Source organism: Staurois parvus, unplaced genomic scaffold, assembly GCF_062004578.1.
Source record: "Staurois parvus isolate SC_StPar_1 unplaced genomic scaffold, SC_StPar_1.0 ptg000013l, whole genome shotgun sequence".
NCBI lineage: Eukaryota > Metazoa > Chordata > Amphibia > Anura > Ranidae > Staurois > Staurois parvus.
In genome coordinates this window covers 12,973,565-12,997,502 of record NW_028317809.1, presented here as the reverse complement: position 1 = coordinate 12,997,502, position 23,938 = coordinate 12,973,565, and the positions used below count along the sequence as shown (strand labels likewise).

Genomic DNA, 23,938 nt, shown 5'->3' with positions numbered 1-23,938 from the left:
ATGCATTTACGAATTAATTTTTAATCGTGTCCCTATACCGTATTTATCCCTTTAAAGTGCACTTTATAAAGAGTTTTGAACAGATATGACTTTTTTTTACTTTTCTCTGACCTCTATAACGGATTGTTTTAATGCATTTACGAATTAATTTTTAATCAAGTCCCTGTACCGTATTTATGCCTATAAAGTGCACTTTATAAAGAGTTTTGAACAAATAAAACTTTTTTTGACTTTTTTTCTCCGGAACAAATTAATTGGTTTTCAATGCATTCCTATGGGAAACCACGTTTCGGTTTACAAATTTTTTCACAATACGAAACGTCCTGGAGAATGCATTAAATTTGTAAACCGAGGTACACCAAGGGGAGGACTGACAATTTGCAAACTCGGGCACTGCCCGAGGGCCCAGGGTCAGTAGGGGGCCCCATGAGATGCCCCTGGTACCTTTTTCATAGGCTTTTGTGAGTTTGGGCAAGGACACAGGGGCCCCATGATCCCCATGAGTTGTCAGTCCACCCCTGGGTACACCTAGAAATGTAATTTGTGTACAGTATTGCATGACCACGCAATTGCCAGTTAAAGTGGCGCAGAGCTGGATAGCAAACAAATGGCCTGGTCATGAATGTGGGATGTAAATCCTCCACATGGCAAATTGTTAAGCACACTGAAAGTTGATTTGAGCTCTACATTCGTAACAGTCTAGGTAAAATCCTCCTTGTGGCTACTTCAGCAAACCGTATATCGTCTCTAGGTAGAATGTAAAGAACGGTCAACAATAACGTCAAACTGGCCAACACCAGCTCAATGGACTGCAGGCTATGCGAGAGCACAGCACACTCAGCGCTGTCTCCGCTTTCACGACTGTACGTAAGTGACGGCTGTACCATGCGCAATCCCAGTGTGCCGGGTGTGGCGGTTTACTTGTAGTTCCCGCCCAGCACAGCCCGCCCCCTGCCTGTGAAAGCTGCCGCTAGGAATTGTGGGTGCGGCTGAGGCGGTAAAATGGAGGACCTAGCAAACGAAGGTAAGTAGCAGAAAGCTGTGTTGTGTGAGTTGAGAGGCGGCCGGTGGCGGACGTGCCTGGTACAGAGCGGAGGTGATGGGGGTGTCAGTGGGGGCAGTGTGGCTGTGGCCGTACTCTTGTCTCCGGGCCGGCAGGAAGAGGCTGGGGGCGCGGCTCTGACGATCCCCTGGTTACTGCAGGCCTCTGCTCAGCCGGGCCCCGTGTCCTCCCCTGTGTGAGGACGCTGTCTGCTCTCCTAGTATCCTATAGACATGTGGAGGAGTAGTGCCATCCGGGTGAGGTGTGGGGGGCCTTCCTCCAGCCTCCTACCATGCCTCACACACCTGTCACTGCAACTTCTCTCTCACCCTGGGGGATTCCCATTCATGGCCTTGGATGACTTGGACATGGCAATGGGATATTGTGTGTAGCAGTGTCTGCTAGCCCTGAGGAGGTCTTTAGTAAGGACTCTGTTTACATTTTAGAGGCCTCCTGTTTCCACATGTTGTCAGTAAACACGAATTAGTAACTATGTATTATTAAAAGCCATGTGTGTATTGTCATCCTTCATGACTGAGAGCTTGAACCCACTGAGATCCATGTGTTCACTGACTGCGGCTTCACACTGCCTGCAGTAGCCAATGATCTAGAACACGGGTGTCAAACTGGTGGCCCTCCAGCTGTTGCCAAACTACAAGTCCCATAAGGCATTGCAAGATTGACAGTTATAAGCATGGCTCTGAAAGGCAGAGGCATGATGGGACTTGTAGTCTCACAACAGCTGGAGGGCTGCCAGTTTGACACCCCCTGATCTAGAATAGGGGTCTCCAAACTGTGGCCCTCTGCTACCCTTTATCTGGCCCTCGGGGCACTACTCCCCCCACTTAGACCAAGACTGGGGCAGTGCTTCTTCCCATGAAACCAAAGATGGTGTACTATTATTCCCACTAATGCCAATGGTGGGGCACTACTCCTACATAGACCAAGACTGGGGCAGTGCTTCTCATGAAACCAATGATGGTGTACTATTGGGGCACTACTCCTCCCACATAGACCAAGACTGGGGCAGTGCTTCTTCCCATGAAACCAATGATGGTGTACTATTATTCCTACTAATACCAATGGTGAGGCACTACTCCTCCCACTGAGATCAAGACTGGGGCAGTACTTCTCATGAAACCAATGATGGTGTACTATTATTCCCACTAATGTCAATGATGAGGCACTACTCCTCCTACTGTCCAACAACACTGAGGCCATGTTTATTCTCACTGATGTTGGGACCAGGATATTTTCTATCCTTTCGTGGCTCTAATTTGGCCCTCCTACAGTGTGAAGGACAGTATACTGGCCCTTTGAAAAGTTTGGAGACTGATCTAGAACTATAGGGCAGATGTTTGCTACTGGCTTACTTAACCACTTCAATACTAGGAACTTTAACCCCCTTTCTGGCCAGGCCAGTTTTCAGCTTTTAGTGCTGTCTCACTTTGACATTTGCACGATCACACAACACTGTACCCAAATTAGATTTTTATCGTTTTTTTTTGAGACAGAGCTTTCTTATGGTGGTATTTCACCGCCTCCCGCCCGCCATATAGTACGACAGGCGCAAGGCGGTTCTCTCATTCTGGGAGGACGTCATATGACGTCCTCCCATCCTAACCGCGCATGCGCGGCTTCGGGAGCGCGCGGCGCTCGGCGGTGCGCTGTGTCCCTCGGACACAGCGGATCACTGATCAATGGAAAGAGCCGAAGATGTTGGCTCGGTCATGTGATCAGCTGTGTCCAATCACAGCTGATCACATATAAACAGGGAAATGCCGGTTATTGGCATTTCTCTCCTCACGAGCTGTCAAAATTTTACAAGAAAAAACTTTTTTTTTTCAATATTTTCAGTGGTTTTTGGTTTGTTTAAGAAAAAATAATAAACCCAGAGGTGATTAAATACCACCAAAATAAAGCTCTGTCTCAAAAAAATGATAAAAATTTCATATGGGTACAGTGTTGCATGAACACACAATTGTCATTCAAAGTGCAAGAGCGCTGAAAGCTGGAAATTGGCCTGGGCAGGAAGGGGGTATAAGTGCCCTGTAGGCTAGTGGTTAAAGAGCTGTACTTCTCCTGATTACAGGAGTGCAGTTCATTCTGCATTCACGTGACCCGGTTTCATCCTTCTGTCGCCTGATGTCACTCAGCCTGTCCAGACTGGAGAAAGAGCCTGACATCAAAGTCAGGATTCACCCCAGGGTCGGGAGCAGCACCTGGCACAGCATCTCAGCAAGTCACTGAGAGGCTGAGCCAGCCACTACTTTCCTCTCTACAGCCCAGTGCTCCAGTGAGCGCTTGAGGGGGCAGAGGAGACAGTGGTGACTGATAGTCACCGCTCTCCTCTCAGAGCAGCTGTGAGAACTCCGCAACCGTCATGTGATAGCTGAGTTCTCACACTTGAACTGATCAGACATCGGACCGATGCTGCATCCACTTAGGTAAATATAATTGGGAGAAAAAAATAAGTCAGCACTTCTCTTTTAACCACTTATACCCCCTTCCTGCCCAGCTCAATTCTCAGCTTTCAGTGCTCACACTTTGAATGACAATTGCGCGGTCATGCAACACTGTACCCATATGGATTTTTTAGCATTTTTTCCACACAAATAGAGCTTTCTTTTGGTATTTAATCACCGCTGGGAGTTTTATTTTTTGCACTATAAACAAAAAAGAAAAAAAATAGAAAAAAAAAAAGTTTTTCTTTGTTTCTATTATAAAATTTTGCAAACGTAATTTTTTTTCTCCTTCACTGATGTGCGTTGTTGAGGCTGCATTGACAGGCAGCACTGATGGGCACTGATGTGGCGGCACTAATATGCAACAATGATGAACACTGACTGGCGGCACTGGTGGGTGGCACTGGTGGGCACTGATAATCAGTGCCGATCCGTCCTCTGACAATTGCTGGTTATCAGCAGTACTTTTCTCACGCTGTGACAGCTTCGCTTACCGGTGATCTGCTGTGTCATTGGACACAGCTGATCATGTGGTAAAAGGCCACTGTGATTGGCCTTTTACAACATCATTGATCAGCTGTGTCCATAAGACACAGCAGTCACGGAGACCGCCAGGTGTGCGCCCCTGGGGGCACGCGGGAGGGAGCGTTCTGGGGGGACACCATATAACACCCTCCCAGAACTGGACAACCGCGCTGTAGCCGTCATTCGGCTATAGCGCGGTTGGCAAGTGGTTAATCACCACTGGGGTTTTTGGTTTTTAATTTACTACTAAACAAAGAAAAAAAAAACCTAAGATTTCGAAAAAAAACTTTCTTAGTTTTTGTTAAATTTAGCAAACAATTAAATTTTTCTTCGCTGATGTGTGCTAATGAGGCTGCATTAATGGGCACTGATAAACAGCACTGATGGGCTGCACTGATGATCAGTGCCCTGATTATCAGTGTAAACAAAGCACTATAAGGGTTGCCCAGGTATTGGCTTTCCTTTCCTCACACAGTGACAGAGATGAGAAAGGAAGCAGCAGTTGGTTTACTCAGATTTGACACAACTGATCACATGGTAAAGGGCCGCTGTGGTTGGCCCTTTACAGGTGCGTTCTGGGCAGATATCTAGAGATGCCCTCCCAAAATGAGAGACGCATGCTGTAGCCGTCTTCCAGCTATAGTGTGGTAATATGGAGGTTAAAGCAGAACTTCATCCAGAAGGGGAAGTTCCACTTTTCTGCCCCCCCTCCCCCTTCTTACAATCGTTTGTTACAGGTACTTGTATAGCGTTGTTAATTTTTGCAGTGCTTTACAAATATATTGTACACTCACATCTGTCCCTAACCTTCAAGGAGCGTACAATGGCACATTAAATTTTTTGGGGGGGCAAGGACCTAGATTTGACAGGTACCGGTTTCCACTTCCCTGTTTACCACCTAAGTGGTCTGAGTGAAAGTTCAGCCTCCACTCTTTGGTCACAGCCTCTTGGGACACATCACAGATCCCAGGAGGCTGAGGAACCATTCACAAAGCCAGCTGTGAAGGCGCAAAGAGTCACAATTGGATTCCCGCACTAAATAGGCGGGCGAGGGCACCTGAAAAACCGGCCCAGGTGAAGACGGAACTGGATCCCTGGACAGGTAAGTGTCCTTTTTATTAAAAGTCAGCAGCTACAGTATTTGTAACTAACTTTTTAATTTTTTTGTTCCTATGGTGAAGATCATATTTAAAGAGGAGCTCCAGTCGATTTTCTAGAAATTAAAGTCAGCAGCGACAAAAACTGTAGCTGCTGACTTTTAATAATCAGACAGTTACCTGTACAAGGATCTAGAGATGCGCTCACCCAAGGAAGGCACCGGGGACTGTGTTCAGTCCTTGGTGCTGGCATCTTTACTGTGGGCACTCAGCTGGGACAGCTTGCGGCTTCACAGCCAGGTGCCCACTGCGCTTGAGTGAGCAGAGCTGAGCATTGTGAAAGGTCGTGCAGTCTTGGACCTGTGACATGTCGCAGAAGAGTATTGGTAGGAGGAGGTGATCTGAGTGCAAGTGGGAGCAGGTGCCTATCAAAATCATGTACCCTCTCCTTCCCCCATTTCCCTCCCCCCCAAAAAATGTCAAAGTGGAGCGGGAAAGAGGCCTTAAAGAAAAACTTTCCCTTTTTGGATGGAGTTCTGCTTCAACCACTTGCCCTCCTGAAGATTTACCCCCTTCCTAACCAGGCCATTTTTTGCGATATGGCGCTGTGTTACTTTAACCGACAATTGCACGGTCATGCAACGCTGCACTCAAATGAAATTTGTCTTTTTTTCCCAAAAACGTTCGGTGGTGTTTGATTGTCTCTGCATTTTTTTATTTTTTGCGCTATAAAAAACAAAACAATTTTGAGGGAAAAAAAACAATATTTTTTCGACTTTTTGCTATTAAAAGTCCAGTAAAAAAATCTAATTTCGGCAAATTTATGCCGAAATGTATTTTGCTACACGTCTTTGCTAAAAAAAAAAAAAACCCAATACGTGTACAGTTGCAAGAAAAAGTATGTGAACCCCTTGGGATTATGTGGAGTTTTGCATGAATTGGGCATAAAATGTGCTCTGAACGTCATCTAAGTCACAACAATAGAAGAACACAGTCTGCTGAACATAATACTACACAAACATTAGATGTTCCCATGGTTTAATTGCACATAACATGTAAACATTCACAGTGCAGGGAGGAAAAAGTATGTGAGTCCCTAGCTTAATGACTTCTCCCAGAGCTAATTGGAGCCAGGAGTGAGCCAACCTTGACTCCAATCAGTGTGATGATATTGGATGTGTTGCTGACAGCTGTCCTGCCCTTAAAAAACACACACCTGTTTTGGGTTTACTGGTTTCAAGAAGCACTCTCTGATGTGAACCATGCCTCGCAGAAAAGAGCTCTCAGAAGACCTATGATCAAGAATTGTTGACTTGCATGAAGCTGGAAAGGGTTACAAAAGTATCTCCAAAAGCCTTGATGTTCATGTGTCCACGGTAAGACAGACTGTCTACAAATGGAGAAAGTTTAGCACTGTTGCTACTCTCCCTAGGCATGGTCGTCCTGTAAAAATGACTGCAAGAACACAGCGCAGAATGCTGCATGAGGTAAAGAAGAATACCAGAGTGTCAGCTAAAGACCTACAGAAATCTCTGGCACATGCTAACATTTTTGTTGACACATCTACAATAAGGAAAACATTAAACAAGAATGGAGTACATGGGAGGACACCACGGAGGAAGCCATTGCTGTCCAAAAAGAATATTGTAGCACGTTTGAAGTTTGCAAAAGAGCACCTGGATGTTCCACAGCACTACTGGCAAAATATACTGTGGACAGATGAAACCAAGATTGAGTTGTTTGGGAAGAACACACAACACTATGTGAGGAGAAAAAAAGGCACAGCACACCAACATCAAAACCTCATCCCCACTGTAAAACATGGCGGAGGGAGCATCATGGTTTGGGGCTGCTTTGCTGCCTCAGGGCCTGGACGGATTGTTGTCATTGATGGGAAAATGAATTCCAGAGTTTATCAAGACATTTTGCAGGAAAACGTACGACCATCTGTCCGCCAACTGATGCTCCGCAGAGGATGGTTGATGCAACAGGACAATGACCCAAAGCATACAAGTAATTCTTCAAAACAATGGCTGCCACAGCACAGAATACGCCTTCTGGAGTGGCCCAGTCAGAGTCCTGACCTCAACCCGATTGAAATGCTGTGGCATGACCTTAAGAGAGCGATTCACACCAGACATCCCAAGAATATTTCTACACTGAAACAATTTTGTGAAGAGGAGTGGTCCAAAATGACTCCAGATCGTTGTGCAGGTCTGATCTGCAACTACAGGTAACGTTTGGTTGAGGTTATTCCTGCCAAAGGAGGGTCAATCAGTTATTAAATCAAAGGTTCACATACTTTTTCCTCCCTGCACTGTGAATGTTTACATGTTATGTGCAATTAAACCATGGCAACATCTAATGTTTGTGTAGTATTATGTTCAGCAGACTGTGTTCTTCTATTGTTGTGACTTAGATGACGTTCAGAGCACATTTTATGCCCAATTCATGCAAAACTCCATGTAATCCCAAGGGGTTCACATACTTTTTCTTGCAACTGTAGTTGGTTTACTTGCAAGTTGTAGTCTACATATGGCTGTGTGTATATATACTGGAATTTTTTATTTACATTTTTTTTTTATACTAGTAATGGCGACGATCAGCAACTTATACTGGGACTGCAGTGGGCATTCTGACGCTGGGTGGGAACTGACTTAACTGTCACTGACATCCCCAGTGACACCAATACAGTGATCAGTGGTAATAAAAACACTGACACTGTACTAATGACACTGGGGTGGGGTGATCAAAGGGTTAACTGTGTGCTGTTTCACTGTGTGCTGTATGTGTGCTTTACATACTAAGCACACTGCTTTGTATGGCTCTGCTATGCAGAGCCATACAAAGCAGTGTGCAGGAGGTGATGGGAGAGATCTGTATTGTTTACATACAGGTCTCTCTCCTGTTCGTGATACTCGGTGATCACCTGGTGCTGGCAGGGAATCACCGGCCGGGACTCGGTTGGCAGCTGAGGCCTCCAATGCATACCTTTTAGAACAACCTTAACCTCTTTCCCACCACCCTATAGCAAAAATACTACTACAGGGCGGAGGGCAGGGGTGCGTAAAATCATATATATATATATATATATATATATATATATATATATATATATATATATATATATATATATATATATACATACACATGATTTTGTGCACCCCTGCCGCCCTGTAGCAGTATTTCTGCTCTAGGGCGGCAGGAAAGCAGTTAAGGTGGTTCTAAGGTCTGTGTTTTTTATCCTAATGCAGTCCTTGGGACAAGATGACTCCCACTGACAGCAATGATGGAGCACAACTTCTTCCTCTGACACCAGCAATGAGCCACCTTTCCTCTCACTGCCAACAACGATGGGGCACAATTTCTCCCACTGACATAAACGATTGGGCACTATTTGTCCTAATACTAACCACAGACGCTATGGGGCTTTACTAAAGCTGGAGAGTGCAAAATCAGGTGCATTTCTGCATAGAAACCAATCGGCTTCCAGGTTTTATTGCCAAAGCTTAATTGAACAAACTGAGGTTAGAAACCGATTGGCTACCGTGCACAGCTGCACCAGATTCTGAGTGAACCAGGTTTAGTAAATCTCCCTCACTGTGTATTGTTTTTTTTTGTTTTTTGTTTTTTTTTCTCCTGCTAACCACCAAATTTGAGGCATTATCTATTCCCACTGGAAACAGTCTGGCCCCCCTTAAATCTGGATGACTGTACAATGTTTAGTAAGTTTGGAGACCCCTGTCCTAATGCATTTTCTGCATCTAAGTGAAAAGACAACTCCCCACTACTTGTTCTCCCCCTTCCCTAAACACATGTCTCCTCTCACAATCCAGCGCTGTCCCGTCTACAGCACTGCTGTGGTTGCAAGACCGATATTTGCTCCATATATGGGCTGCTTAACACCTTCTCCATAGCCATGGGAGGCGTTTTGTAGCCCACTGAGATAGAAGGGAAAAAGGTTTCTGGCAGAATGAGCAACTTTTTTATTTATTTTTTTATTTTGTTTGTTAGGCTTTAATGAACATTTAAACTGTATGCAAACTCTGTTTAGTCAAAACATTAAAACAAAAAAAATCAGCACAAGGCACAGTGCTTACAGTCAATTGTTCCTTGTACTGCTGTCTGCCTTTTCAGTGGTAATCTTTGATTTACCACCCTTCACTTCTACCGCTGTTATCTTCTGGTATGGCTGAGGATGATGGAGCTGAGCGATCTGTCACAGGCACTGGTCAAGAGTGTGGACCATGCCTCCCTTTTCTGCCCCCATCCTCCATTTGTAGAGACTGTACTAAAGCTTCCATGAACAGGTCACTTTGGTGTAGGTGGCCACAAAAAACTGCTTTACCTACCAGATCCTCCAATTCCACAATGCGATTCTAAAGGTTCCTTTTTTTTTTTTTTTTTTTAAATAACCTGCTATACTTATCTACTGTGTGCAGTGGTTTTGCACAGAGCAGCCTGGATCCTCCTCTTCTCAGGTCCCCCGCAGGCTCTCCTGGCTCCTTGCTCCTGTTGGGTGTCCCCACAGCAAGCAGCTTACTATGGGAGGGGAACCAGCTGCTCACAGACGGAGCCCTATTTTGTCGTTCCCCCCCCCCCAATTGTCTGACTGGGTGTGATTGACAGCAGCAGAAGACAATGGCTTCACTTGCTGTCTCAGCCAATGAGGAGGCAGAGAGGCTGTTGTTCACATCACTGGATCGCGATGAGGCTCAGATAAGTATTGAGGGGTCTGGGGACGCTGCTGTACACAAGATTTTTACCTTCAGGCAGAGAATGCAACCTTGAGCCTTTACAAACACTTTAAGCTTCAGTGGTTGCAGGTCCTTTGATATGAAGTACTATGCAGAGCCTATAGCCCATTGGACAATGATTTGGCATCATGACCTTTGTGAAATAAAGAGAAATATGATAAAGGATGTAGTGCAGAAGTTAAAGTGGTTGTAAAGGCTAAAGTTTTTTTTTTTTTTTTTTTTTTTTACACCTTCATGCATTCTATGTATGAAGGTTAAAAAAAAAAAAAAAAAAACCCTGTGTACAGCAGTTTCAGCAATACTCACCTGACCCCCATTGTGATCTAGCGATGTGCACGGGAGCCTCAGCTCTCTGGGGACTCTCCCTCCTCATTGGCTGAGACTGGCTCCTGCTGCTGTCAATCACAGCCAGTGAGCCAACGAGGAGAGAAATGGGTCAAGGCTGAGCCACAGCTCTGTGTGTGAATGAACGCGCAGAGGAGCGGCTCAGGAGCAAGCTTGTTTTGGTGCCCCCAGAGCAAGCAGTTGGCAGGAGGGAGGGGCCAAGAGTACCAGACAAGAGAAGAGGAGGATTGGGACTGCTCTGTGCAAAACCACTGCACGGAGCAGTTAAGTGTGACATGTTTGTTTTTTGGTTTTTTTTTTTAATTTGCCTTTAATACCACTTTAATGAATTAAGAGCAGTGAAATAGAAACACATGGTTACTGTTATATATGAATTTGAATTGTGTATTCAGTTGCTTGCTTAGTAAACCGCACCTTGAAAAAAATAGTCCCCTGCAAGGTAATGTCATAATGTGCTAGTATGCACTGCTTGCTAAAGTGTGTAACAAAGATACATAGACCTAAACCTATTTCCTTGCCACTCTATCACGTGATCTGCAGCTCTGCGTCAGCTAGCAGTGGCTGAAAGGGAAAGTGAAATGTATCGCATACTAGCACATTATGTGAAACTTGCCTTAAAACTGAGCCCGCCAGCGGGCTCTGTAACTGCTGACAGGGCTTCCTTCTTCACTTGGTCCCTTTTCCGGGTTCGCAGGCTCCGACTGCTTGAATGGCTGATGTTTCTTTTTACGGCACACAGCTCTGAAGAAACGGCATGCTGTTTCTTCAAAGTGCGCGCCGGTGCCCTACACACCTAAATATCTCCTAAACTGTGCACATTAGGAGATATTTACAGTACCTACAGGCAAGCCTCATAGTTAAAAAAAACAAACCTTACTACCACTTTAACCACTTACCCTCTGGAAAATTTACCCCCCTTCATGACCAGGCCATTTTATTGCTATACGGCGCCGCACTACTTTAACTGACTATTGCACGGTCTTGCAGCCCTGTATTTTTTTCACACAAGTAAAGCTTTTTTGATGGTATTTGATCACCACTAGGTTTATTTTTTGTGCTTTAAATGGAAAAAAAAATCTAAAAAAAATGTTTTTTTACTTTTGTTATAAAACCTATCCAATTAAAAAAAATTCTTCATAAATTTCGGCCAAAATGTATTCTGCTACATTTCTGTGGTAAAAAAAAAAAATCCCAACAAGTGTATATTAATTGGTTTGCATGAAAATTATAACATCTACAAACAATGGTATAGATACTGGATTTTTAATTTTTTTTAATACTAGTAATGGCAGCGATCAGCGACTTTTATAGCAGGACTGTGATAGTATGGTGGACGTTTTGACACTGGGTGGGAACTAACTGCCACTGACATCTCCAGTGACACTTATACAGTGATTAGTCCTAATAAAAAGTCACTGTACTAATGACACTGGGCAGGAAGGGGCTAACATCTGGGGCAGTCAAAGGGGTAACTGTGTGTTAGGTAGTCTGAATACTGTGTGATGTTTTGCTAGGAGATGTGCTGGGTTTTTTTTATCTCCCTGGTTTGCAGGGAGATAAAAACCAGCACATCCCCTCCGACAGAAGAGAGGTCTATGTTTACATTCACAGATATCTCTCCTATCAATTTCTCTGCTAATCGCCAGTTCCTGGCCATGAATCGCTGGCCGGGACCCAATGATTTACATGTACAGGAGCCAATGACAGCGCGGGTGGGCAGGTGCAGACACCCCCTACACAGAAATGCATAACCACTTGTATACAGGGATGTGGAAATTTTTGAAAAAACTACTTGTCCATGGGACTAAATCAGTGTCCCAATCTACTTGTCCCTCATGACAATCCATATAAAATTTTTTTTTTTTTTTTTTTTAACCAAAACCGTATTTAAATCGGAGGTGATATTAGGAACTTTAAAAAAAAAAAAAAAAAAAGAAAGGGGGAGTTTATGGTGACTTAAACGTTTAATATTTTTAACATTGTGCTGTTTAGCTCCTCTTCCCCCCGCCTGTCTCCAGCACCGCACTCGGGGACTAGCAGAGAGACCTTGCAGTGTAATGAGCAAAGATTGGGTGCTTGTCAGGAAAGGGGAGTGTTGGGCTCAACCTTTATCCCTTTTAAGCCTGAAGATTACACAAAACCCCCAAACATGATATATGTTCTGAAAGAAGAGACCCTAGAGAATAAAATAGTGGTAGTTCCTATTTTTTGTCGCATGATATTACGGCAAAATTTCAGTAAAAAATACAACTTAGTTAATTTTAGAGCACAAAAAAAGGAATAAATGACCCTATTTTTTTTGTAAAATATAAAAGATGAGGTTTCAGTGAGTAAATAGATATCCAACTTGTCAAACCTTAAATTTTTGTGTGCTCGTGGAATGGTGACGAACTTCAGTACCCTATATTTTCTATAGGTGACTCTTTTAAGCCCCTTCTAGGTCATCAGTATAGTGTTACGGAGGAGGTCTGGTGCTAGAGTTATTGCTCTCCTTCTGGGGTGCGTGGGGAATATGTAACATTGTATGCATGTATTGTAATCAACGTTTTCATGCTCAGGCTCCCGAGCGTGTGCTTTTACGTTTTGTACGTGCAAATATGTGGGGGGCTCAGTTTTTTTTTTTGTTTTTTTTGGGGGGGGGGGGTGGATGTTATGTGCTTGGGTGTAACTTTCATTTTTTACAATATTTTTTTTTTTTCACATAGGGTACAGTGTCCCCTGTGATGATTTTTTTTTTTTTTTTTTTGGTAACAGGTTCACTTTATTGAGGCATTCAAGGTCTAAAAGACCCTGGATGTAATGCAGTGCACACCGCACTCAACGGTGACAATGGGAATCTCTCAATGTTGACCCGGAAGTGACATCATAAAGTCACTTCCAGGTCCGGACATGGAGGGGACGGGCAAGCGGAGCCCAGGAGACAGTGGGTGGGGGGAGCTTCAGACCGGGGGGGCAGAGAGGCTGGCACTGTGTGGAAACATTCGGGCGGTAGCGCTGCTGCCCGAATGCTTCCACCTGACAGGTGAGCCCTGCTGCTTACTCGCAGCAGAGCTGAAGGTAAAAAAAAAACTACCTGCCCAGCGCCTGGAACTACATGTCTCAGGCGTCGGGCGATATTAATTCAACATCCCTGTGTGTATATATACGTGGTTCTGCACAAAGTGGTCCCCCTGTTGCATTAAAGCTGCTATAAGGCGGACAGAAACTGGTTTTAGCCCAATTCTTGGAAAACTAAAAGCCCTTCCTTGCAGTGGGGCTGCACCTGCACTTCATGAGTTAACTACTTGTTTCTCTCTAGAAGATGAGAAAAGCACTTTTACTTACCCGATCTTCCATTCCTCCGGCAGATGGTGCTCCCCTCTGCTCCGGTAGTGGACTGTTCCTCAACGTCCTCATGTCCAAGGCAGGTCTATGGGCTCTGCATCGGTTTTGATGTCGTCAGAGGACCTTAGACCACCGGAGTGTAGGGGAGAAGAGGCTGCAGGGAATGGTCTAACACAGCGGAGAATCAGGTAAGTAAATGTGCTTTACCCAGTTCCCGTAGTTTTCAGAGTTCAGCTTTAAATATGATCCACCTCCCTCTAATCCACGGGTGTCAAACTTGCGGCCCTCCAGTTGTTGCCAAACTACAGGTCCCATGAGGCACTGCAAGATTGACAGTTACTTGCATGACTCCTAAAGGCAGAGGCATGATGGGACTTTTTTTTTGCAACAGCTGGAGGGCTGCCAGTTTGACACCCCTGAAACTGTCAAGATTTTTTTCTTACCCGATGAAGCTAGCTATACTCTATCCAGGTCCCTCTCCAGCACTGTTTACAGGTGCATGTGACCACTAATCCAATGCTGCAGAAGATTGACTACTGGCCACTGCCCACCAGTCCTCCTGTGCTGACATGATTCTCTCTTTTGGATCTTGAGCTGACCCCACTCCTGAAGAGCCAATATAAAAAGTCCACATCATGCAGGCAGTGATTTAGACACCCAAAGAAGCAGCAACAATGATTCCACATCCTCCTCCATCATGTTCAGTGGGCAGTATCGTCTTCTGAATGTCTGTCAGCTCTGCCTGCACTGCTTTCTGAAAAACAATTTACCTCAAGTCGCTCTTCAAAGAACATCACAGATGTAAACAATTCCCTAGAGGAAGGATTTAGCATTAGACCAGCTTGAAAGCTAGTTTTTCTGTTTCACTTTACCTTAACAAATACCATCTAACTAATTGGAAGTGGGCTTACCTCTGAAGTGAATCTTCAGAAAAGTACACAGGGCGTGTCTGTCTCAAAACATAACCGCAAACATCTTGTGTCATCTGATACTTAGGGAGGATTGTAAAATTTGGAAGTGGACCTATACTCACAATCTGACGAAAATTCAGCCAGGTTAATGATAGCCAAGTTGTGGGTGGGCAGGCTGGTTGTACAGATGTCGATCTACCGATTAACTTCTGTACAACCAGCCTGTCAGTTTTTCCTCATTTTATCAGTGCCTCCGGCTATAGCGCTGATCAGTGTGTTCTGACAGCGGGTAAATCTCCACACTGTCCGAATAGAGAAACTCGGTGGGGAGGCATTGGGTCTTTTTTTTTTTTTTTTTTTTTTTTCTTTCATTTAACCTTCTGGTTGAACAAAAAGGCTCCTCTGTCGCAAGCTTAGGAGGCATTAATTAGCACCATGAAATATGACAAAGCATATCAGTTGAAGACAATACATGTTTAGCTTGTTATTCCACTCAGGAGCAGCAGCGCACTTCTGCATTTGTGATAATGCCTTCTTCTAGCCCAGGGGTGGGCAAACTTTTTGACTTGAAGGCCGCAATGGGTTCATATATTGGACCCGGGGGCCAGACCAAGAGTAGATGAATGATGTGTATGTGTCATCCATAGTAAGTATAGTAATATTCCCCCATAGTAAGCATAGTAATTCATCCCCCCTATAGTAATTCGTCCCCCCTATAGTAATTCGTCCCCCCTATAGTAATTCGTCCCCCCTATAGTAATTCATTCCCCATATTAATTCATCCCCCATATTAAGTCCCCAAGTCCCCCCTGTGTCAATTCACTTACCTTTGCTCCGCGCGTTCCTCTCGCCGTGGTCCCGCTTCGTTCCGGTGTAGCATGAAAATCTGTCTCCTATGAGGATCTGTCCCCCTCGACGTATCTGCGCATGTGCCAGTTTCAGGCATTAGCAGCCGATCGGCGATCTCCGGCACATGCGCAGATACGTCGAGGGGGACAGATCCTCACAGGAGACAAGATTTTCATGCTGCACCGGTCTTCAGGGCGGACTGTGAGAGGAGCCTAGCTCCGCGGGCCGGATTAAAAGGTCCGCCGGGCCGTATACGTATACGGCCCGCGGGCCGTAGTTTGCCCATTGCTGCTCTAGCCTCTCTGGACTTTGAGTGACATGTCACCCCCTGTTTCTGATTACTGGGTTATATTGATGATGTCCTCAAAAAGCTGGGTTTAGGAACGGGAGAGATTTTCCATTGAGATGCTGGATGAACAAGTAGACCTAGACAAAAGAGCAGCTGCAGAATGCCTACTGTAAGTGTACAATTATTTACAACTGATACATTGTACACTGTTTGAAGAATAAGGTTGCCTAAATCCAGGTCTGATTTTAAAATGGCTAACATTACACTGAATAGTGGAATTCTTTTATATGTTCAATTGTGACTGTTTCCATTAAAATGTAACTATGTTGAAAGAACCCCTGGATTTACTACTTAACTCAGGGAACCTGTAGCTGCAGAAACATGGCAAATGGTCATTTGACTAAGCAGCTCAGCATTTTGTCACATGATCTCTGCTAAAGAGAGCAAATCTGAACTACATGTGATCCTCTTGTTCAGCAAAACAAATGTTGAGGTATTTAGTCACAGGGCCAATCATTGTGAGATCCAGAACAGCAGTTACTGCAAGACAGGAAGGTATTTTAGGGGTTTATTTTTCTTTAGCATATTGGGAATTATAGATGTGGGTAGGTAGGAGATTGGGGGACTTTATTTACTTAAGGTAAAGTGTTTTTGTTTTCTGGCAACCAGCTTGCTTCTTTTAAGTGCATCTAAACCCCCCCAAAAAATGTAGTAGAGTATATTGCAGATTACTAGTCCTTTAGATGTAGCAGCTGCATTTGTTTTCTTTTATGACCATCAATTTGAAGCCTAACTCCAGCTAACACTCTTAGTCCATTACAGAACTATTTTTTCTCCTTTTGAAAGAAGGTTTTAGGCCACATTCACACCATCAAATGAACCTGAAACAGGTAATCTGCATTCAGGGCAAATCACTCACAAGTGGTCGCTGTATTAGTGATCACGTGCAAGCAGACACGATTAACTGTGGGAGCCGGCAACTTCCTACTGCTTTCAATAGGGGTTCATTGCCCACTGGGGTTTTTTGCATGTAATTGATATCGAATTGCTTTGCAAGGTTTGAACGTAGCCCTAAGTGAATAACATCTGACCATTGTAATCACTCGTGTCATTGTTAACTGGTTTGTTTCAACCCTCTAAGGCAGGGGTATTGAATTAAAATTCAAGGAGGTCCGGTCACTAAAAATTTTCTTGTGGCGAGGTCCAAAAAGGCTGTCCCCATCAGAGTGCCTCTTTACATCAGGTATCCCCATCACAGTGCCACCTTTCATCAGGTATTCCCGTCAGAGTGCCCCCTTACACTCAAAGTACCCCTTTCCATCATATTTCCCCATTAGATTGCCCCTTTACATCATATTCCCCATCAGATTGCCCCTTTCCATCACATGTGCCAATCAGATTGCCCCTTTCCACAGTTTGTGCCCCCCTAACATAACATGTGCCCGTCAGTGCCCCCTTAACATAAAAGATGCCTGTCAGAATCCCCCCTTAACATAAAATTGGCCCGTCAGCGTGCCCCTTAGCATGTTGCTGTGACGACCACCCTGCTCAGCGGCGGATCTGTCATTGCTGGCGGTCCAGAAGGGAGCGCTGCTGGGGCCGTTCTCGGACCGCAGTCCGCCATTTAGTGACCGCTGCTCTAAGGCCTTATGCAAACTGGCACTTGTGCATTTAGCTATTCTAAATGCAGGAGCAGTTAGGAAGTATAAACAAACAACGTTTTTGGCCCCCGGAACTTTATCCTGCATTTCGACATTGCTGCTTTAACTATTTGCCTATCAGGCACTTAAACCCCCTTCCTGCCCAGACCAGCTTTCAGCGTTATTGCACTTTGAATGACAATTACGCGGTCATGCAACACTGTACCTATATGAAATTGTTATTTTTTTCACAAAAATAGAGCTTTCTTTTGGTGGGATTTACTCGCCGCTGGGTGTTTTTATCTTTTGCGCTATAAATAAAAAAGAGCAAAAATTTTGACCAAAAAAAAAAAAGTTTTTCATTGTTTCTATTATAAAATTTTGCAAACAGGTAATTTTTTCTCCTTCACTGATGTGCGTTGATGAGTCTGCACTGATAGGCAGCACTGACAGGCACTGACGAGTCGGCACTACTGATGGGTGGCACTGCTGGGCACTACTGACGGGTGGCACTGCTGGGCACTGATCATCCGTAGGACACAGAGATCGCTGGGTGCACACCCCTGGGAGCGTGTGGGAGGGCACGTTCTGGGAGAAAATCATCTGACGGCCTCCCTGAACTGGCCGGCCTCAGTGTAGCCATCATTTGGCTATCTGCAGTCGGCAAGTGGTTAAAGCAGGTTTGAATGGATTTACATGCGCTGACATCTATTCAGCTACATTTAATTACAGAAAACCAACACTAAACAAACAAATATACATTTTTCTTGATTTGATAAACCTATTTAAATGCTTTTGAATGTCTAGTTTATAAATGTACATACAAGACCCAGGGATGCATTCAGATTCCTTTAAGGAATGTTTGCTTGCGGACCTGTATGGTTTGGTTTTAACACTAGTGTTCATGAGGTCAAGTTTCCACTTTTGCCGGACTGCTTGGTCTGTTAAAGAAGACGTTAACCTTCCCTAATATGTTCATGTTACACCGTATTCCGGGTGTAACCTGTTCCTGATGCAGCAGCCCCCCCTACCGATCTCTTACTGTGACAGCAGGCCAGGGATCTTCTCCCCTCACCAGCTGTCACAATAAATAAATAAATAAAAAAAAAAAAAACAGGTCTGGGAGGCCTCTGCCCACACAGCTGTATCATTCATTCACATAGTTCTGTGAATGGGAGAATTACAACTAATGTCAGCCATTGCGGCTGAGGGCTCGTAGTTCTAAATGAAATACCAAGGTGCTGATGAGCACTCTAGGTAGTTTTTTGATCTTCCTCTCATTCAGTAACTGCCTGTCTGTATGAGGTACAGGCAGACAGCTACACTGACAGTCTGCAGGAGGCTGAGATTGCACCTACATCGCAGGTGCAATGCTTTGCAGGCTCCTAATAAAAATAATAATGCACATTTTTTACTTGCAAAAAGGAGGACGTTTATTATTATTATTATTTTTTTTTTTTTTCTTTTTGCAAAGGTGAACTTTAGCCCTGAAGATTGCATAAAACCCCAAAAAAATCATATATTTTTTGAAAGCACACTCTGGAGAATAAAGTGATAGTAGTTGTAATTTTTTATGTTACACGATATTAGGGCAAAGGTCTAGGTAATGTAACATTTTAGTAAATATACTAAAGACCTCGGATGTATTACCTGTCCTTCATACATGGTTTTTTTTTTTTTTTTGAGTATAGAGCTATGCTTGTCCCAAGCATGTTTGAATCCACTTACTGTTACTAGAAGTCTGTTCCAAGCATCAACTACCTCTTCATTAAAATAATAAATTCTAAGATTAGTTTTGAACTTTCCTCCTGCTAGGTTGAGGTCATGTCCCTGTGTTCTTGATCTTGGCTGCATCCACCAGAAGTGTGTAAATACCCCCACAATCAGGTCCGTACGCTAGTAAAAGGGTTAAAGGAAGTGAAAAATAACTTGCTGATAGTCGGCAGGTATTAAAACAGACCTAGTGGCAGGACCAACAGGTAATAACGGTTAAAGGGGGCACTCAGAAACCAGACATAATCCACCTTTTCTAAAAAATATAAAAGTACAAACATTATTAAAAATAAAAAATGTGCGTTTATTAAAAGTTTGCGTTTAAAGCTGATCTCCAGGTTTCCTGTCACTTTAAATAGTTTGTTTGGACCAAGCTGGTCCAAACAAAATATTTTATTGACGAAGTGCTACATTGACTCTAAGTGCTGTTTGAACTGCATGTAGCTTCAGCTACATACAGTACGGTGTTGGGCTCCAGCTGTAGGGCAGAGACTTCCTGTCTCGCACCCAGAACAAAATGGAGTCGTGCTGAGCAGTGCTCATCCATTCATAGGCAGCGTTGTATTCTGTGAATGAATACAAAAGCTTCTTCTGACTGAGGTGGGCTGAATACATCACAATCTCAGACTCAGCCAATATGAGGAAGCTTTGTATTCATTCACAGAGTACAAAGCTGCCTATGAACGACTGCGCGCCACTTAGCCCAACTGTTTTGTTCCTAGCGTGAGACAGGAAGTCTCTGTCTCACAGCCAGAGCCCAACACTGTGTACTGAATGTATTGTAGTTTATACAGCACTTAGAGCGGGAAATAGTTCATTCGGTCCGAGCAAACTATTTAAAGTCACAAAAATCCTGGAGATCAGCTTTAAGCCTGCAGAGCATTGCAACTGCGATCAGTGTATTGGGTGCAATGGACAGGCTCCTGTATTGTTTACCATCAAACACCTATGTATGGACTCTATTATAGGGTTGGAAGAAGTAAACAATGGACTACAAATGCAGTGATGTCACTGTATTGGTGCTGGTGTGATCTGTGGGTCCCTCTGCCACAGTGGAAGGTGGGACTTTTAGTTTTCCCATTCAAAGATCTCTGTGAATGGATGATGTGGCTACCATGCACAGCTTTGCTAATTAAAAAAAAACAAAAAAAAAAACAGTACTCTGAATGGAGATGCTTCAGGAAAGCAGAGCAGATGGTTTTAGGGTGGAAAGGTGGCGTGTGCCTTTTTGATTTAATAATTAGAACTATACTGTGAAAATGACTGGTAATTATAGGCAGCAAGAAATGCTACCATTCGCATTCATGGGTTGGTGATACGATCCTAGGCAAAGGGCAACTGAAAAGCCTTACCTAAAATTACAGCATACCATCTTTGATTTTATACCGGTCATGAAAGAAATACAGTCAGGTCCATAAATATTGGGACATCGACACAATTCTAACATTTTTGGCTCTATACACCACCACAATGGATTTGAAATGAAATGAACAAGATGTGCTTTAACTGCAGACTCTGCTTTAATTTAAGGGTATTTACATCCAAATCAGGTGAACGGTGTAGGAATTACAACAGTTTGCATATGTGCCTCCCACTTGTTAAGGCACCAAAAGTAATGGGACAATTGGCTTCTCAGCTGTTCCATGGCCAGGTGTGTGTTATTCCCTCATTATCCCAATTACAATGAGCAGATAAAAGGTCCAGAGTTCATTTCAAGTGTGCTATTTGCATTTGGAATCTGTTGCTGTCAACTCTCAATATGAGATCCAAAGAGCTGTCACTTTCAGTGAAGCAAGCCATGATCCTAAGCATACCACCTCATCAGTGAAGCATGGTGGTGGTAGTGTCATGGCGTGGGCATGTATGGCTGCCAATGGAACTGGTTCTCTTGTATTTATTGATGATGTGACTGCTGACAAAAGCAGCAGGATGAATTCTGAAGTGTTTCGGGAATATTATCTGCTCATATTCAGCCAAATGCTTCAGAACTCATTGGACGCCGCTTCACAGTGCAGATGGACAATGACCCAAAGCATACTGCAAAAGCAACCAAAGAGTTTTTTAAGGGAAAGAAGTGGAATGTTATGCAATGGCCAAGTCAATCACCTGACCTGAATCCGATTGAGCATGCATTTCACTTGCTGAAGACAAAACTGAAGGGAAAATGCCCCAAGAACAAGCAGGAACTGAAGACAGTTGCAGTAGAGGCCTGGCAGAGCATCACCAGGGATGAAACCCAGCGTCTGGTGATGTCTATGCGTTCCAGACTTCAGGCTGTAATTGACTGCAAAGGATTTGCAACCAAGTATTAAAAAGTGAAAGTTTTGATTTATGATTATTCTGTCCCATTACTTTTGGTCCCTTAACAAGTGGGAGGCACATATGCAAACTGTTATTCCTACACCGTTCACCTGATTTGGATGTAAATACCCTCAAATTAAAGCTGAAAGGCTGCAGTTAAAGCACATCTTGTTCGTTTCATTTCAAATCCATTGTGGTGGTGTATAGAGCCAAAAATGTTAGAATTGTGTCGCTGTCCCAATATTTATGTACCTGACTGTATGTGGATTTATATATATAATTTTTTTAATTTAAATATTTATTTGTTTTTTCAGAATTACAAATTATACAAAAAAAAAGAAACATAGTCACAATAAAAAAAAAAAACTAATTTCAATCCTTTCATCTTGTCCCTCCCTCCTAAGCCCTCCCCTCCTATCCATTCACCCCCCTTCTCTTCCCCCCCCCCCCGACTCTGCAATATCCCATTTCCATCTACACATCACGTCTCGTCAAAGGGGGGAGCAAGAACAGATCTTATTGTTCTATATTAATTGCCCATCAACTCAAAGCATAACTTTGACTTTTTAAATTCGTCCCATTTATTCCATCTTATATGATGACTCTCCATCTTCTCTTCGTTCCTATGGAAAAGTTCCTCCAATCTATATATTTGATCTACACTGTCCACCCAATCTTTTATATTCGGCTCCTCCTGTCTCCTCCAAAACTTGGGTATCAATTTTTTTGCTGCATTCAAATAATACCAGATTTTTTTAATATTTTTGGACTGAAAGCTTGGTACTGTGCAAAAGACAAGTCTCTGGATCTTTTATTACTTCTACCTCTGAGATTTTTTGTCTCAAACTTACTATTTTTCCCCAATACTCTTGGATTTTAAGACATTCCCACCATATATGATACATTGTGCCTCTACCTCCGCATCCACGCCAACACAAAGGTGAAGTATCACCACTTTATCTATGTGCCACACTCGGTGTACCATCTTGCCAACCATTTATAATTCATCTCGACCTCCTTCATATTTACATTCCCGTGAATTATTCTATTCATTTTCCTCTGTTTTTCCACATCTAGTGTTATTCCTATATCCCTTTCCCATTTTTCTATAAATGAAGGCCTTATATCAGTGTTTATATCAGTGAGAATCTTATATATTTTAGATGTTCCGTGTTTCCCATCTCCCCCGTGTAACAACTGCTCAAAGGGGCTCCAGTCCTTTTTTTGTTCTTAATGGCTTTGGAAGCTTCCCTATAAAGTGTTTCAATTGAAAATAACGCCACTCGTCCATTTTCGTGAAAACTTCTTTTTTTTTTCCAATTCCTTAAATGATTCTATTTCCTCCCCCACCAATATATCCCCTCATTGTGCGTCTTCCTTCTTTATCCACTTCTCTGTGATACCTCCTTTACCCGGGGGAAAAACTCTGTGGACCCTATGGGCATTAATAACTAATTAAATTCCCATCCCATCTGTTTGTGCAAAACATCCCACACTCTTAAAACATTCAATGTGAACCCACTTGTGCCATCTACTAATCTTCGGTATTGTGAAGGTAACCATACAAGTCTACTTAAATTGGTACCACTTAATGTGTTTTCTATTTTAACCCAACTTTTCCCTTTTGCGTTGTGTCCAGTCAAAAATTCTCGCCATTATTACCGAGCTAGTATCTTTTCAAGTTTGGTACTCCCAATCCACCTTTCTCTTTATTTCTACTTAATGTTTTGTAGCTTATCCTAGGTTTTTTATTCCTCCAGATAAATCTTGTTAACATTTTTTAATTGTTCTAAAGTATACTTCTGGTAATTTAATTGGTATCATTTGAAATTTAAATCGAATTTTTGGAACAATCACCATTTTTATCAAATTTATACGTCCTATCCATGACGGGGTACCCCCTCCTATCTTCCTTAGTTCATCTTTAATCTCATTTAACAAAGGGATGTAATTCATTTTATACAAGTTCTTGGGAGATAGTTTTATTCCTAAATATTTTAGTTTTTTTCCTCGCCAAACAAAGGGGAATTTCTCCTGTATTCTATTTTTCTCACTATTTGGAAGATTTACATTCAAAACCTCTGTTTTTGTTGGATTAATTTTTAAATTTGATAACTCCCTGTACTCTTTCAATGCACTCATTCAATTTGGTAATGTTATCCTTGGGTTTCCCACATAGAACAGCATATCATCTGCATAAGCTGCCACCTTATGCTCTGTGTCTCCTCCTTTTATATCTATGTTTTTCCTTATTGTAGCTAATAGAGATTCTAATGACAAAACATACAGAAGTGGAGACAGGGGACACCCCTGTCTTGTTCCGTTTTGCATCCCAAACTACTCTGATAGTTCTCCGTTGACCATGATTGCTGCAGAGGGTTGACTGTCATTTTCCTATCCATTCCCTCATTCTCGGACCCATCCCCAGTACCTCCAGTGTATCCAACATATATCCCCAGTCTACTCTATCAAAAGCCTTTTCGGCATCTATCGAAAGAACCACCACCAGGGTTTTTTTTTGTCTGCTTTTTTGTATGAGAAACAATGATCTCAGTCCATTGTCTCTACCCTCTTTCCCTGGGACAAAACCTACTTGGTCTATATGTATCCAATCCGGCAT

At 43.2% G+C, this 23,938-nt stretch overlaps 1 protein-coding gene across 2 annotated transcripts in view; it reads left to right on the top strand.

The window, feature by feature from the left end:
* The first annotated feature begins 924 nt into the window (after positions 1–924).
* The window catches only part of RANBP3 (RAN binding protein 3), a 101,880-nt gene continuing 78,866 nt past the window's right edge, over positions 925–23,938 (top strand). The window contains exon 1 of one of the 2 annotated variants that reach the window (XM_089675763.1): positions 925–1,024. In XM_089675763.1, the coding sequence (XP_089531889.1) occupies positions 1,003–1,024 (22 nt within the window). In that variant the 5' untranslated portion in view covers positions 925–1,002. Of the gene's footprint in view, positions 1,025–13,655; positions 13,744–23,938 lie in introns of those variants that run through there. The other variant, XM_089675772.1, reaches the window with a different exon arrangement.